We start from the raw sequence: 14,152 nt of genomic DNA on the forward strand, positions 1-14,152 counted from the left end.
GGGACCTAGTAGGTGATCCACCCCTCAGATTGGGAATAAGAGTGGGAGCAGTGCCATTGCACAGCAGATCATCCTGAATCAACTTTAAACAAAGAAGAAGACTGGACTTCGACATTCTGCCGCTCAGAAGACTGAAGAGAATCTCCCTTGTGGCCTAGGAGTGGCCACCCTGTGAATACAGGCACCAACCAGCAACTCGACGTCTGCTTTGCCGCCGCCTCCTGCCGGAGCCCGAGCCCAGAGCCCGACAAGAACCAGACTCCCAGACCTCTCAGAGCCCGATCCACAGTCCCTGCAAAGAAGGGACCCGTGGAGGCACCGAGTGACGTGGGACCGGACCTCTTGGAAGACCCTTGAAAAGCTGACTGCGCAGCATCTGAGGCATCCTCGACGTTGTGCTTTGGGGACTGAGAACCCCCACCACCGAGCAGCCCTTGCACCGAAGAAGAGCCCTCCAGCATCTCCACGATCTGCGTGGGGCCCTTTTGCATTGTGCCACTCGACGCGCCATCCCGGCCACTAGCCACGTGGTCAGCGGCCATCTTGGCAACTAAACCGGCAAACTACACAGCGGGTCTGGTTGCTCCAGACTCACCCAAGCTCCTGTGAAAAGGAGCCCTCGCTCTGACCTTGCTGGTCCGAGTGTTAAGCATCTTTCGATTCCTGCGTGGCTTGCATTAGCCAAGGCCTGTTTGCTCCGATCAGGTCGCCGACACCGCCAACAGCGAGAAGCCTGCGTGGGACAGCTCGTGACCGACTCCTGGACGTCCTCGACCCCCGGTGTCCACGTGGCTGCAGAGAGAAGCTACCCAACAACGCCTGTTTGCACCCGACATCGCCTGGTTCCAATCTGGTTCCACGGTAGTCACTGGCTAGTGACTTTGAACATTGTCCCCTCTGCTTTCAGGACTTCACAACTTCAGATCCACCCTTGGATCCACCGGAACTCTTCACCTCGAGCCGCCTGCAGCATCTTCAGCTCCAAGCACCATCGACCAGCGTGACGAAACCCGACACTACTTCGACCCTGTGCACCCGCTTCCTGTGGGTGAGGTAACTCAGCTCCGCCGGTGTTCCTACACTGGGACACATCTCAAGGGCCTGTGTCTTAAGTTTCAGCGTTCTAGGTCACTCGGAAGGTTCCTAACTATCTAACTTTGTACTTTCTACGCACCATAGACTTTACATTGGAAAGTGCGTGCACTTTGAACACTGCACCCGAGTCCCGCGGGCCTTTCCCGACTTAGTCACTGCTAGTCTCGAGTAGCTCCAGCAATTCCCAAGGCCCTAGGCCTGTTCCCTTTCTATTTGGTATCTCTTATACCACTTTCTTAGTATATGGTTTAGGTGGCCCCTAGGGCTCATCCATATTGTGCAACTTTTGTGTATTTTAAACTGTCTTGTGATTTAACGCTTGTGCTTCTGTGCTCATAAAGAGTCCAGGGGATTTTATAGTTAATAAATCAATATATATTTTCAATATATATCTGTGTGGTGTCCTTTCATTTGGTATTCAAGGGGGTTGTGTATGGTAATACAGCTGGCTTCACATGCCTTTCAGAGTTTAGCCTAAGACTGCTTTGTCCACGTTACCACTAGGTAACTGGTCTACAAGGTTGAATTACAACCAATCATCATAAGGGTTGCTTGGCATGGTACAAAGTGATCACTAAGAATTAGTGAGCATTATATACCAGGCCAACTTCTCACAGGCGGGGTGCTGTCAGGACTCTACCCTTTCACTGCATCACCTACTGCACTCCGGCTCTGTCTCAGCCGCTCTTCTGCCTGACGTACCTGCTCCGTACGCCCGGATCCTGGGTTCTGACTCACCTCCAGCTCGAAAATGACGTAATATGATAAGGCTTTCTGGGGTTGCTGGACCATGCTAGCGGCAAAAGTTAAAACTAGTTCGAAAGTGGGGAAAGTTCTCGCTGATGGCCGCTAGGGACCGTGGCTACAGCCTCATCGCAATACTCCGCTGCTTGCTCCTCCCTTTTCTCTCACCTAAGTTGGTTGATCAGTGAGGACAGATCTTGAGCTTTGTTAGCGACATCAATGGAGTCAAACAGGTGCAGGTTACCAGTCCAGAGACATAGGTGGGGGTGTGAGCATGTGGTAGAGAGAAGTGTCTCAGGGTCTTTTTTATACACTATGGAAGCGGTACAATCAGAGCGAATGATCAGTAGATCAGGTAGTTGTTGGTGGCGTCATCTGCACATGTCAGTGACTTTCCAGCATACCATCCAGGCAGCATTCTAAACTGGAAGCCAGATTCAGTGTACAGTTTCCTGTGGTTATAGTGTCTGTTCTGAATGCAGCGGTTACAATTCCTCAGTCTTAGTGCTGGTTGCATGACTAAGTGAATTGTATCTTATTGCTCATTTGAAAAAATACCAACTTGCCCCAAAAACTTTAACTGAACGCGAAATATGCCCAGATTCTGAGGTTTTGATACCCCTATCAAACAAAATACCATTCAGTCAAACTGAAGTAATGCAGGCGGCAATAAAGGCTTGGGGGAGGCACAAATTAAGTCACAATGTTTGCTATGCTACAGCACTAGAAGCCATGCGGCCATAGAATGAGAACATGAATCGCTTGAAAAAGTCTGGTTTAGTATGCATGGCATCAAAGAACCTTTAGGATTGAAGGCGATGGAACAGAGAACTCTTGGGTGGACTCATGAATAGGGAGGCAGCAAAGGCCACATAAATCTACTGAATTAGAGACACACTCCAATCTCAATGCCCATTAGGAACTTGTCGATATTTTCAAAGCACCCCTGAAAATCTTTGGTTGTCCACCTCTTCCACATGATCCTAGCCTTCTGCATGTTCCAAGCAATCAAGTCAGCATCAGTTGAAGAACTGACTGTCAACAGAAGGCTGTCTGAGATGAGAGAGAGACAAAACAGAAGTAAAAAAAAACCTCATTGGTGATCGAGCCAGTAAGTAATAATGAAAATAATATTAACTACCAGAATTGTGCAGAAAACAATAATAAGCACTACATATGAAGTAATGCTTTATATTAGATTTTAATTCTGGTTAGACATGTTAACCTCTCAGTCACTTGAACTTAATCGTGCTGTTATCAGTAATGGAATAATAAAAAGCTGAGTTGGCCACAGCAATTCAAAGCTGTGATGTACATGAAGGGGCACACACATTTCTATGGTTAGTGGAGCAGCTCCCAAAATTCACACAGACGTCCAGGTTTCACTAGGGAAGCAGGTGCTAGGTGAAGTATTACCTATCGCAAAACATGGGCATGCATAATACCGTCTGTGCCAAGCTTAAGGGGTCAAGTAGATTTTTTTCTCAAACATAATGCTTAAAATATAAATTTGAAGTTTGGATTCTTTCAGTTCAATATTGGTTGCGGCAATCAATCATCAATCGATGAGGCCAGACCCAACACAGGGCCCTGCAGCCCATGTGTTCAGCCTGTGGATTTGCGAGAGGCTCGATTCTCAGGGTTCCACATTTTGAGGGACTAAATAGCAGGTCATGTTGAAAGGTTTGCTTCACAACAATAAATAGGCAGCAGGTAACTTTTAACTTTGATTACCCAGCTCTGCATACTGGAGACAGATTCGCATTAAGGGATGCGCAAAATGCATGAAATTTAAGCGTAATGCTGCAAATTAAATGTGAAATTATGCAAAAGCAGCATGTAGCACTATACTTTATCGTGAAATACATCTTTATGTCCATTATGGAAGCGAGGAAGCATTTTTAACTTAAAAATATAGGGCAAAAAACCCAATGCCGCGAACAACAGGAGCTTGCATTGTTTGCTGTTTGTGTTGTTCCCGTGCTCCTGCACTAAGGGCCAGATGTAGGTGGGAGAATTTGGCCATTTACCGGCCCTTGAAGCCTTAATTTTGTGAATTTTGTGCAACTTGCATAATTCGAAATTCACATTCTATGAGATTACGTCGGAGTAACATACTTTTTTGCCCAGGCCTCCTTGTATTATCCTGATCAAGGCTTCCTTGGTCACTGTACTTGAGCAAGATTTTCAAATGATGCCAGTTTTCATTGTAATTACTTCTTTTTTTTATTTCAGTCATTTTTTATTAAAAATTATATTTACATGGTGCAGAGGATATACATGGGAGATAACTGAAAACAAGAGAAAAGACCGGGAAAAGGCGCCGCGGGAGGGGGGGGGGGAGGGGGTTAAGCATTGGCTCGCGGCTATTTGTCCATTTTCCATTCTTGCTTCTTCTTCTCGTCGTTCCTTTCTGCATTCCCCATTCCCCCTTACAGACTGTCCGATTGTCTTTTCGCTCCCCTGGTGGCGTGGAGAGAGAGGTGTAGAGATATAGAGAGTAAAGAGGCACAGTGTGTTACAGAGTAGGTGATCTATGTAGTCTATGTAGTGCTGCCTTGTCTGGGCTCTGGGCTTTCTTCCCGTTTGTCCCCCTAACGTTCAGGGTGGCTTGTGTGAGGACAGGTAGTTGTCCAGCGAGAGCCACATTTCACTTTTCTTCCCTGAGTTCGGTAGGCTGTTGGTTCTTATGGTGTCAGCACCCCGCAGGAATATGACCCAGTTGAACCAGGCTTTGAAGGTGGCTTTCGCTGTGTCTTTCCAGTTGTTCAATACCGTCTTGACCGCCGCTGTGAGCAGGAGGTCAATCAGGTCCCTGTCTTTTTCGGATGTTATGGAGGGATCGGTGTACCCCAGTGCCAGATAGTGAAAGTCAAGTGTTAGTGTGGCTCCTGTTACGTCGTTGATCAGTGTGTTAATTGAGACCCAGAATTTCCTGACCTTGGTGCAGTGGAGGAGGAGGTGTGCCAGATCCCCTTTCTGCTTATTGCAATTCCAGCAGGAGTCGTTTTCTCGGATACCCATGGAGGCTAGGCGAGCAGGGGTCCAGTAGGCCTTGTGTATCAGTCAGAATTTTGTCTGATCTAGTGTTGTTGTCACCTTCCTTCTTGATGTGGAGGACCAGAGGTCGGCCCTCTCCTCCTCACTGAGCTCCCTCCCCGCCATTGTTCCCCAATGGGTTGTAATTTTGTTATTTAGTTTAGAAGTCTTGGGGCACAGGGCTTTGTACATGTGCGCCACTTTGTGTCCTATTATGTTTAGGCTAGTGGTGTATTGTAGTATTGAGGGAGTGAGCTTGTTTATGTCTGCTTTGGTGATTGCCACTCTTATTTTTAGGAAGTTGTAGAGCTCTGCGCTATCAAACTTGTGTTGCTCTTTGAGTGTGTCGAAGGTTGTTTGAGTTCCTTTGTGTTGTAGCTGGCTTACTGTGGTTATGCCGTGTCGGTACCATGTATGCATATCTAGTGTGTTGTTCCTGTATTTTATTCTGGGGTTGTGCCACAGGGATTCTAGTTGGGTGTGTCTGATGCTGGTGTCTAGTAGCTTATCTATTCTTAGTAGGGCCAGTCTTGTGTTCCTTAGGATTGGGTTTTGTTTGATTGCAGGGTGCTTCGTCGCCGTGAGCAGGGCTACGGGTTCCATTCCTCCTAACAGTCTCCTTTCTAAAGAGAGCCAGGCCGGGGTGTAGTCGTTCTTCGGAGTTAGCCAGTACAAGCCTTGTTTTGCTATGCAGGCTGTTTGAAAAATTTTGAAATTTGTTATGTTAAGACCTCCTAGTGTCTTGGGGAGTCTGAGCTTTTGAAGGCTAATTCTGGGTTTCTTCCCTCTCCATAGGAATGTGCTAAGTAGCTTTTCCAACTTTTTGAGAAAGTCTGCTGTGTTGGTTAGTGGTAGCATGTTGAGCATGTAGTTAACCATTGGGGTTACCATCATTTTGATAGTCTCTACCCTCCCCCACCATGTAGTGAATTTGGGTAACTATCCCTCAAGCTTCTCTTTGATTTTGTTTAAGATGGCTTGTTCGTTCTGGTCTAATGTGGTGCGCAGGTCTCTCTCGAAAAGGAGGCCTAGGTATTTGATGGCTTTCCTCTGCCAGGTCAGTCCAGAGGACCCCAGCGTTGTCCTGTTGGTGTGGATGTTCAATGGCTTACACTCAGATTTCTCTCTGTTCAGTTTGTATCCTGACACCTGCGCGTATTGATCTATAGTGTCCATTAGAGCTTCGATTGATCTCTCTGGGTCTTCTGTTACAATGAGGACGTCGTCAGCGTATGCTGCTAGCTTGAAGGATTCTCCCTCTATAGGTATACCCTTTATGTCTGGGTTTGCTCGTATCATGTTGAGCAAGGGTTCTATTGCCAGTAGGATAAGGGCCGGCGAGAGCGGGCATCCCTGTCTGGTTCCTCGTTTTAGGTCTAGCAGCTCTGACGTGCCTCCGTTTACTACCACACGTGCCTTGGGTTCGTTATATAGGGCCATTACCATCTTCCTGTAGTTGTGGCCTAAGCCGAATTTTTGTATGCATTGGTCTAGGTACGGCCACAACACTCTGTCAAAAGCTTTTTCTGCATCAAGGGCGATCATGACCGCCGCGTTGTTGCTTTTGGCTGCGTGGTTGATTACGTGGCAGAGTAGTCTTGCGTTGTCATGGGACATCCTGTTCTTCAGGTATCCCACCTTTGCGCAGTGTATGAGGGAGGGTAGGTATGTGTTGAGTCTGGTTGCTAGGATCTTGGCATATATTTTGCAGTCCGCATTTATGAGTGAGATTGGCCTGTAGTTTTTGGGGTGTTGCGTGTCCTTGCCTTCCTTTGGGATAACGATAATGTTGGCTTCTGCCATCGATTGGGTCATGCGCCCTTTGTGTACACAGCTTGTGAACACTGATGTCATCGTTGGCCTGAGTGTGGTGATATAATGTTTGTAGAACTTGGCTGTGAACCCGTCTGGCCCTGGTGCTTTGTTATCTTTTAGACTTTTGACTGCTCTTTCTATCTCTTCGCTTGTTATTTCTGAGTCAAGCCTCTCCCTCTGGGTTTCCGTCAATTCTGGTGTTGTGATGTGTTTCAGGAGTTCTTTGCCCCCATCTACGCTTAGTGTGACGTCTTTTTTGTAGAGCTGCGCGTAGAAGTCTCTGAAGGTGTTGAGTATTCCTTTGTTCGTCGTCTGTGATTTGTTCGTACTGTCCCTGATGGCAGCTATTGTGTGTTGTCTCTGTTTGCCTTTGAGGTAAGATGCCAGTGCCTTCCCTGCTCTATTGGCAGAGCATACATTTATTGCCTTGTATTTGTTAATCCAGGTCCCTGCCCTCTCGCTAAGGATCTTGTTCAGTTCGTATTTTTTCTTTGTTAGGGTCGTGAGGTTGTTCCTGTCCTCTAAATTGGCTACGTGTCCTGATTCTAGTTTTTTAATTTCCTTCTCTAGGTCGGTTATCTTTTTGCCTCTTTCCCTGTTCTGTCTTCCTTTGATACTGATTATCGTACCCCGTACCGTGGCTTTCAGTGCATCCCACAGCGTCTCCCTGTCTATGTCTGGGCTGTCATTGTTTGTGAGGTATTCTTTTACGGCTAGTTCTATTTCAGTACTGCTGCTTGTGTTTTTGAGTAGGTCGGCGTCAAATCTCCACCTTCGTGTCGGGCGTTCATTGTGTTTGCCCGTCAGTGTTAGGCAGATATGAGAGTGGTCTGAGATGGTCCTTGGACCTATCTCTGTGTGATCTATGAGGTGCGTGTGTGTGTCTGACATGAGGATATAATCAATTCTACTGTAGGAGTTGTGTGGAGTCGAGTAGAAGGTATACTCTCTCCCATCCGGGTTTTGTAGTCTCCATGGGTCTCCGAGCCTTAGTTTTGTGCATAGGTTCCGTAGTGTGTTACCTCTCTGTGTAGTCTGGCTGTATCTTTGTGGGTGTCTGTCTAGGGCTGGGTCCAGTACCTGATTCATGTCTCCGGCTACTATTAGGAGCTCTCCTAGTGATAGTGTTCCCAGTTCCTTGCCAGTCTGTTCCAAGAATGCCTTATCCTCGGTGTTGGGGCCATAGATGTTTGCCACATGTATAGGTTCCTCCCCCCTGAGCAGGCTGGTGACTAGTAATCTGCCCTCTGTGTCCTTCTTCGAATTAGCTAGTGTGAGTTTTGACTTTTTACTAAGTATTGTGATGACCCCGTTCTTTTTGTTCTTTGCTGGTGATCCTATTACCTGACCTATCCAGCTGGCCTTTAGGCGGTCTATGTCTTCTTCCTCTAGTCTTGTCTCCTGCAGGACATAGATATCACTTTTAAGCTTGGCCAGGTGGTCTAGGACCCTCCTCCTCTTTACTGGGTGGTTGAGTGCCTTCACGTTCATGGACACTACCTTGATGTCAGTCGTGAGATTGTGGTGCGAGTTGTGTGTCATCTTTCGTTCTTTCTAAAGTGGCGGTTTGCCTGGTTATCTTTTGATCGTCTACTTGTCTTAGTTCTGTGTTTAGAGTTCCAGTGTGCACTCTCTAGGGATAGGTGATAGGTGTAGAAAGATAGGAAAAGAGAAAAGAGTAGTATCAGCCCATGTGTGTTCTCCCCGCACCCCCCTCCCCCCCTTGCCCCCCTCCCCGCCCTCCCCCCCTTACTTGCATAGTGGGTGTGCGACAACAAAGTTCCTTTGCTCCGCATCTTCCTGAGGTAGGTTGGTTGCTGATTCCTTATTCCTTCAGCGATCAGCGATCGTCCGTTCCTAAGTCTCTGAGTCTTGTGCAAGTTCTTGGGGCTGGCGTCGTTCTTCCTTCTTGGTTTAAAGTTGGCTGTTGCTGTTGTCGCCTGCCCCTTTTGAATCTCTTTATTTCAGCGTTGAGGTAACTATGAGGTAGCTTCTGTCGGTTTAGTGTTGTTTGTATTAGGCGCTTCGGCGGATTTTAGGCTGTGGGTCTTGAGGATCTTGAGGTAGATCGATGTTGTCTGAACCTGAAGTTCACCTGATCATCGTTACAGCACAGTGAAAAGATGTAATTGGAGGCTTTTCATGCGAGCAAGGGATTGGGATAGATTCTGAGGCTTCCCGGCAGTTTATTCCAAGATTTGTAAAGTAAGAAAAAGCGGTCCGTCCTACTCGGGTTCTACGAATGATATAAACCAAAAGCAGTAGATAATTCTTTTTTTTTAACATCGATAATAACAACTTATTACAAAAGAATAAAATTAGTCCATCCTGAGAATTCTCTAATGAATGATCATAAAGAGGGCCAATCATTTCTCATTCTAGAGGCATTTGCATATTGTTGTAGATGTATACATATTTCAGCAAACAAGGGAACCACAGAATGACAGAAGTAGCCAAGTGGATGATGAACAGCCGTCTAAAACTGAACTCGGACAAGACGGAAGTCCTCATCCTGGGATCCTCACCCTCCGCCTGGGACGACTCCTGGTGGCCCCCCGCCCTGGGCAGCGCACCCAAACCAACAGACCACGCACGCAACCTGGGCTTCATCCTGGACTCCTCCCTCTCCATGACCAAACAAGTCAACGCCGTCTCCTCATCGTGCTTCAACACCCTGCGCATGCCACGTAAGATCTTCTGGTGGATCCCCACCGAGACCAGGAAGACGGTCACCCAGGCCCTCGTCACCAGCCGACTGGACTACGGCAACTCCCTCTACGCCGGAACCACCACCAAACTCCAGAAGAGACTCCAGCGGATCCAGAACGCCTCAGCACGACTCATCCTGGACATCCCCCGTCGCAGCCACATCTCCGGACACCTGAGAGATCTGCACTGGCTCCCGGTCAACAAGAGAATCACCTTCCGTCTCCTCACCCACGCACACAAAGCCCTGCACAACCAGGGCCCAGCATACCTCAACAGCCGCCTCAACTTCTACGCTCCTACACGCCAGCTTCGATCGACCAGCCACGCCCTCGCCGCCATCCCCCATATCCGTAGAGCCACCACAGGAGGAAGGTCCTTCTCCTACCTGGCCGCCAAGACTTGGAACTCCCTCCCGACTCACCTCCGCCTGACCCAGGACCACCTCGCCTTCAGGAAGCAGCTCAAGACCTGGCTGTTCGAGCAGTAGCGGACCCCCCGCCTACCCGAGCGCCTTGAGACCCTCCGGGTGAGTAGTGCGCTATATAAATGCCTTGATTGATTGATTGATTGACCTTTTATCCTTGACATAAGGTTAGTATAGAGATACTCCGAAGTGGTCCTTCCCATGTGTGCATGATATGGTTCACATTTTTCAAAAGTCAAGAAAGGTGTCCAGCAGCAGTCAGCAGGAGCTAGTAGGTAAGTCAATGGAGGAGATTTGATCAAAAAAAGGCTCCTGGACTCAGGACCGACCCAAAGTTACAGGATTACCTGCAGGTTTGGTCCAGCATGTTTCTTGAATTGGATTCTTAGACTATGGGGGAAGGTGGTAGGAGGGAACTATGAAAGATTGATCAGGGCTATGTCACCCCTGTACTTGTACACACCACTGCACTAATTTGCTGTCAAAATGTCACTTGTTCTGGGGTTAATGTTGACAGAGAAATAATTTTTTTAAAAATGTTCCTGGACACACAAAATATTAAAAGTCTCTCTGCTCTGATAAAAGATAGAAATACACGACACATGTTAATGGAAATTGGTTTGTCTCAATAGTAATTATTAATTTCATGTGGTGTAAGGGTCCAGCTTATGAAGTCTTTTGGCCACTGTAGACCTCGATGAATATAAGGAGTAAATATAAGCAATAAATATAAGCTTGACGGTTGCATATGAGTTCCTCTGGGGTAAGCGGGCCTGTAGGGGGCTGTGTTGTGTCCCTGCGCAGTTTACTGTAAGAGTAAATGTACAGACATAGTTCCTAGTAATATGTAATATCAAGTTAATATTGGTATGAATCTGTCGATGTAGGACCTAGTGAATTATAGAAGAGGGAAATTAAAGTAGGAACACTTCTTTTTAAGTAGATCCTATGAATGTGTTAGATCTGGAGTGTAATACAGGAGCAAATCTATGGATGTAGGGCCCAGTCATGTGTAGGATTTGGGGCGTAATTTAAAATCAATATATTTCCACAAACAATGAAAGAATAGCAGGGTAAATGTTATTTTTAAATGGAAGCGGAGGCAAGTGTACTGGATAGTTTAAAGCCGACAGATAGATTACATTCAATTTCCATGTTTCCTTCGGTTGCTTCTATTGTAATAAAATTATTTTTTGCATTTAAAAAGAAGAGAAGTCGATTCTGGGACCAACTTACTCTGAGGGTTGCATGATAGAGATTGAAAAGTTCTTGCTGTCACCGCCAGGCCTCAGAATCAGATTCCCACAGCCGGGGTTCCGCTCTAGCATGTCATTGGCTTCTTTCCTGCTAACTTGATAGAAGCACCTGTAGAGCAAGAAGTCAAAGCAGAGATGAGAAAATATCTGGGGGTGAAATCAACATGTTGACAAGTAGAACTAGATTGGATACAAACACTCATCTCTGCAGAGCAGACAATGCTTGAGATGGATCAAGTTTTGCTTAAACCTTCTCAGCTGCAGAAGCCATGAAGTTTCCATCTACGCTTAGGGTCAGATTGCAAGTAGACCGCTTTAAATTTGATCATTATTGCTACCCAATAAAATTCCATGTCGAGGTATTCAGAATTTATTGAGCACAATAATTATCATCCATTCTGACCTTTTGGGGAATAATGTGTATTTTTGTTATTACAGTATCCATTTTTCATTTCCTGCAACATACCAGTCCTTTTTCCACGATAAATTCTGACAGGATTGACCAATCACATATTGAATAAAGGGTGTGACTATTACTGCACGTTGTAATTACTGGATGTGATAAACATTACATATTTTATCATTAATATCAGGGACTTCAATTTAAAGGACCACTTGTAATGAAGTAAAATACGCTTGAGAAAGCCTATTCATTGCATCTATTTACAATGGTAAATAGGCAAAGCACTTAAATATACTGAGGTAAAGTCCGTCACACAGCCGATAATGGCATAATCGCCACTATTCTTCAATAATCACTGCCAGGTGAACAGCAATGAGCAGGGCTTTCAGACCACTGTCCCATGCCATTAAACATATATCTTCCAGGTACTCAATCGAGAGGTCAACACAAATGTGCACTATTGAGCATTTTTATGCACAGAAGGAAATATTAGCAAGTACACAAGACTGCAGGTGAGCAACATGCACAGACCAAGTATGCACTCAAAAGGCACTGCAAACGCACGTGCACATACATGCCACTTGATAGAAATGTCCAAAGAAATGTAAACTGGTAAAATTCCAGATAATTTTGCTATATTTATATGTGGCCTAATCTTGGGAATTTCTCTGGCTAACTCTTGAATTCCTGGAATATGCCTAGATTACTCCCGATTTACTACTGGAATTTAGTAGTAAGAGACGAGTACTCCAAGTGTAAGGTACAATAAATCCTTTGTGAATAATGTCTGCAACTCTGCCAAAGTATACCTATTATCTGTTAACAAAGGCAATTTCAATTTCAAAGCTTTTATTCGATTTGCAAACAAATCATACAAGCAAAACATGAAATAAATCCATTGCATTAAAAAATTGTTACAAAATTTATACAGGGGAATCCAAAATAATTCATATGGGGATAGAACACATATTAACAAGCGTTTAAACATTGGATCTCAATTAAAAAACATGAAGATGACAAAAAGGTATAAAAGTTAAAATCGCACAGACAGGAATAAATAGATTGGCACAAAATGCTTATCCTGGCAGCTGTACGTTGAATAACAAGCCCCTGCCTAAATCATGGGACAAGAAAATTTTGATTTAAAATTTTGATACAAAGGCAAACATGAGTGGTGCCCCAAGGAACTGTGGCTACAAATACAGAAGTAGATCATGGAATAATTGTATTTTATTGTCTTATATTATAGTATTTGTATAGAGGTTACTACATTTATGTGGGGTGAGGAAGTGCTTGCCCATGTGGGAAGCATGCTGCACCATCTAAGTCTATGATTGATAGAGTGTAGTCTTCGCTTTGAGACTATGGGGAAGTGTTTCCATGTTGTGTGCTGACCATCAAGCTGTGGTTATTGTATTATGGGATGCTTAGCGATGCGTTGGTTGACAAAATGTGATGGATAGACAAACATGTATCTAAATACGTGTTATACTGGCTACTCTGATTGGCTCTGCAGGTATATTTATTGTTTTGGTAGAGTCGCGTATGTTTTTGATCTGATTTTCAATGCTGGCTGTAGCAGAAGAACGTCGACTCTGATCTTAGGGATCTCTAGAGGTAATAGGTATCGATAAAGCATGAAGGGGGCCCCGAGGGATGTCAGTGATCTGCTCAAATAGATTGCATTACAGCCCTTTATATGATTACCATTATAAGATGTCAATTGAGAAGGTTTGCCTAGATGGACTTCACTATTCTCATTGTTTTGTCATTGTAGTATGTCAGTGCTCAGGGTGCGCGTGCGTGACTATTTGGGACCTGAAAAGTGGACTATGTTAGAGACCTTTGTTGACCAGCAATTGACTAACAATCTTTGACAATTTGTGACAGATCGCTTTGGTTTCTTTGATCTTTGCAGGCCTGTCTGATTAGTATTGTGACCTAGGCTTTCTTGCTGGTCCTATATAGCTCAATGAAATTATCCTCTGATCCTTTCACTGACACATTTTTACAATTTAAATTCACCGAAGTATGATTAACTTCCATTCCATAACTTTGTGGGAATTACTCTATTATTTAAAACCATTACGTTTGATAGTGGAAGCTTGCTAAAAATCACAAGAACTAAGCTCTTAACATGTTAAAAACACAAGTCTTTGTATAAAATAAGGAGGCTAGTGAGACATTTGTGTTAGTCACGATTGACCATGAGTCATGTGTAGGGAGAGGTGTTTTGATTTCAAGTGAGATATGAAGAACAATGTCCACAGTGGACTCATTTCAAAAAGTAAATACCAATTATAGTAGACGTGAGGAACCATCCACAGTTCTATTACATGTAACATCTGAAAAAGTACATAAAACAGCATGACTAAAATATTTAATTATTACATGCAGCAAGGTACAAATACAGAAAATATTCATTTGTTCCTTAATGACAATAAAGTGCTCAATCCAAAATGATCCCACAGTGCAACAGTGACAAATTTGTATACAATTAAAAACCAAAGACTCTAGACCCAGAAAGAATTCCAGGGCAAATAAGGTCATGCGAGTCTCATTGTGCTACAGTAGAGGACGTTTCAACCTCTATGCAAATACCGAGGCCAGTTAATAATTTAGGAGAACACTGAACCTATAATTTAGAGAGGAAAATATATGAGTGAA

At 44.9% G+C, this 14,152-nt stretch overlaps 1 protein-coding gene across 1 annotated transcript in view; it reads right to left on the bottom strand.

The window, feature by feature from the left end:
• Positions 1 to 14,152, bottom strand: part of STAP1 (signal transducing adaptor family member 1) — a 512,237-nt gene that overhangs the window by 149,726 nt on the left and 348,359 nt on the right. Inside the window, exon 6 of the mRNA XM_086961918.1 lies at positions 11,063 to 11,191. Within this exon, the coding sequence (XP_086818044.1) occupies positions 11,063 to 11,191 (129 nt within the window). The remainder of the gene's footprint in view (positions 1 to 11,062; positions 11,192 to 14,152) is intronic.

Source organism: Lissotriton vulgaris, chromosome 3_1 (assembly GCF_964263255.1).
Source record: "Lissotriton vulgaris chromosome 3_1, aLisVul1.2, whole genome shotgun sequence".
In the NCBI taxonomy this organism is placed as follows: Eukaryota; Metazoa; Chordata; class Amphibia; order Caudata; family Salamandridae; genus Lissotriton; species Lissotriton vulgaris.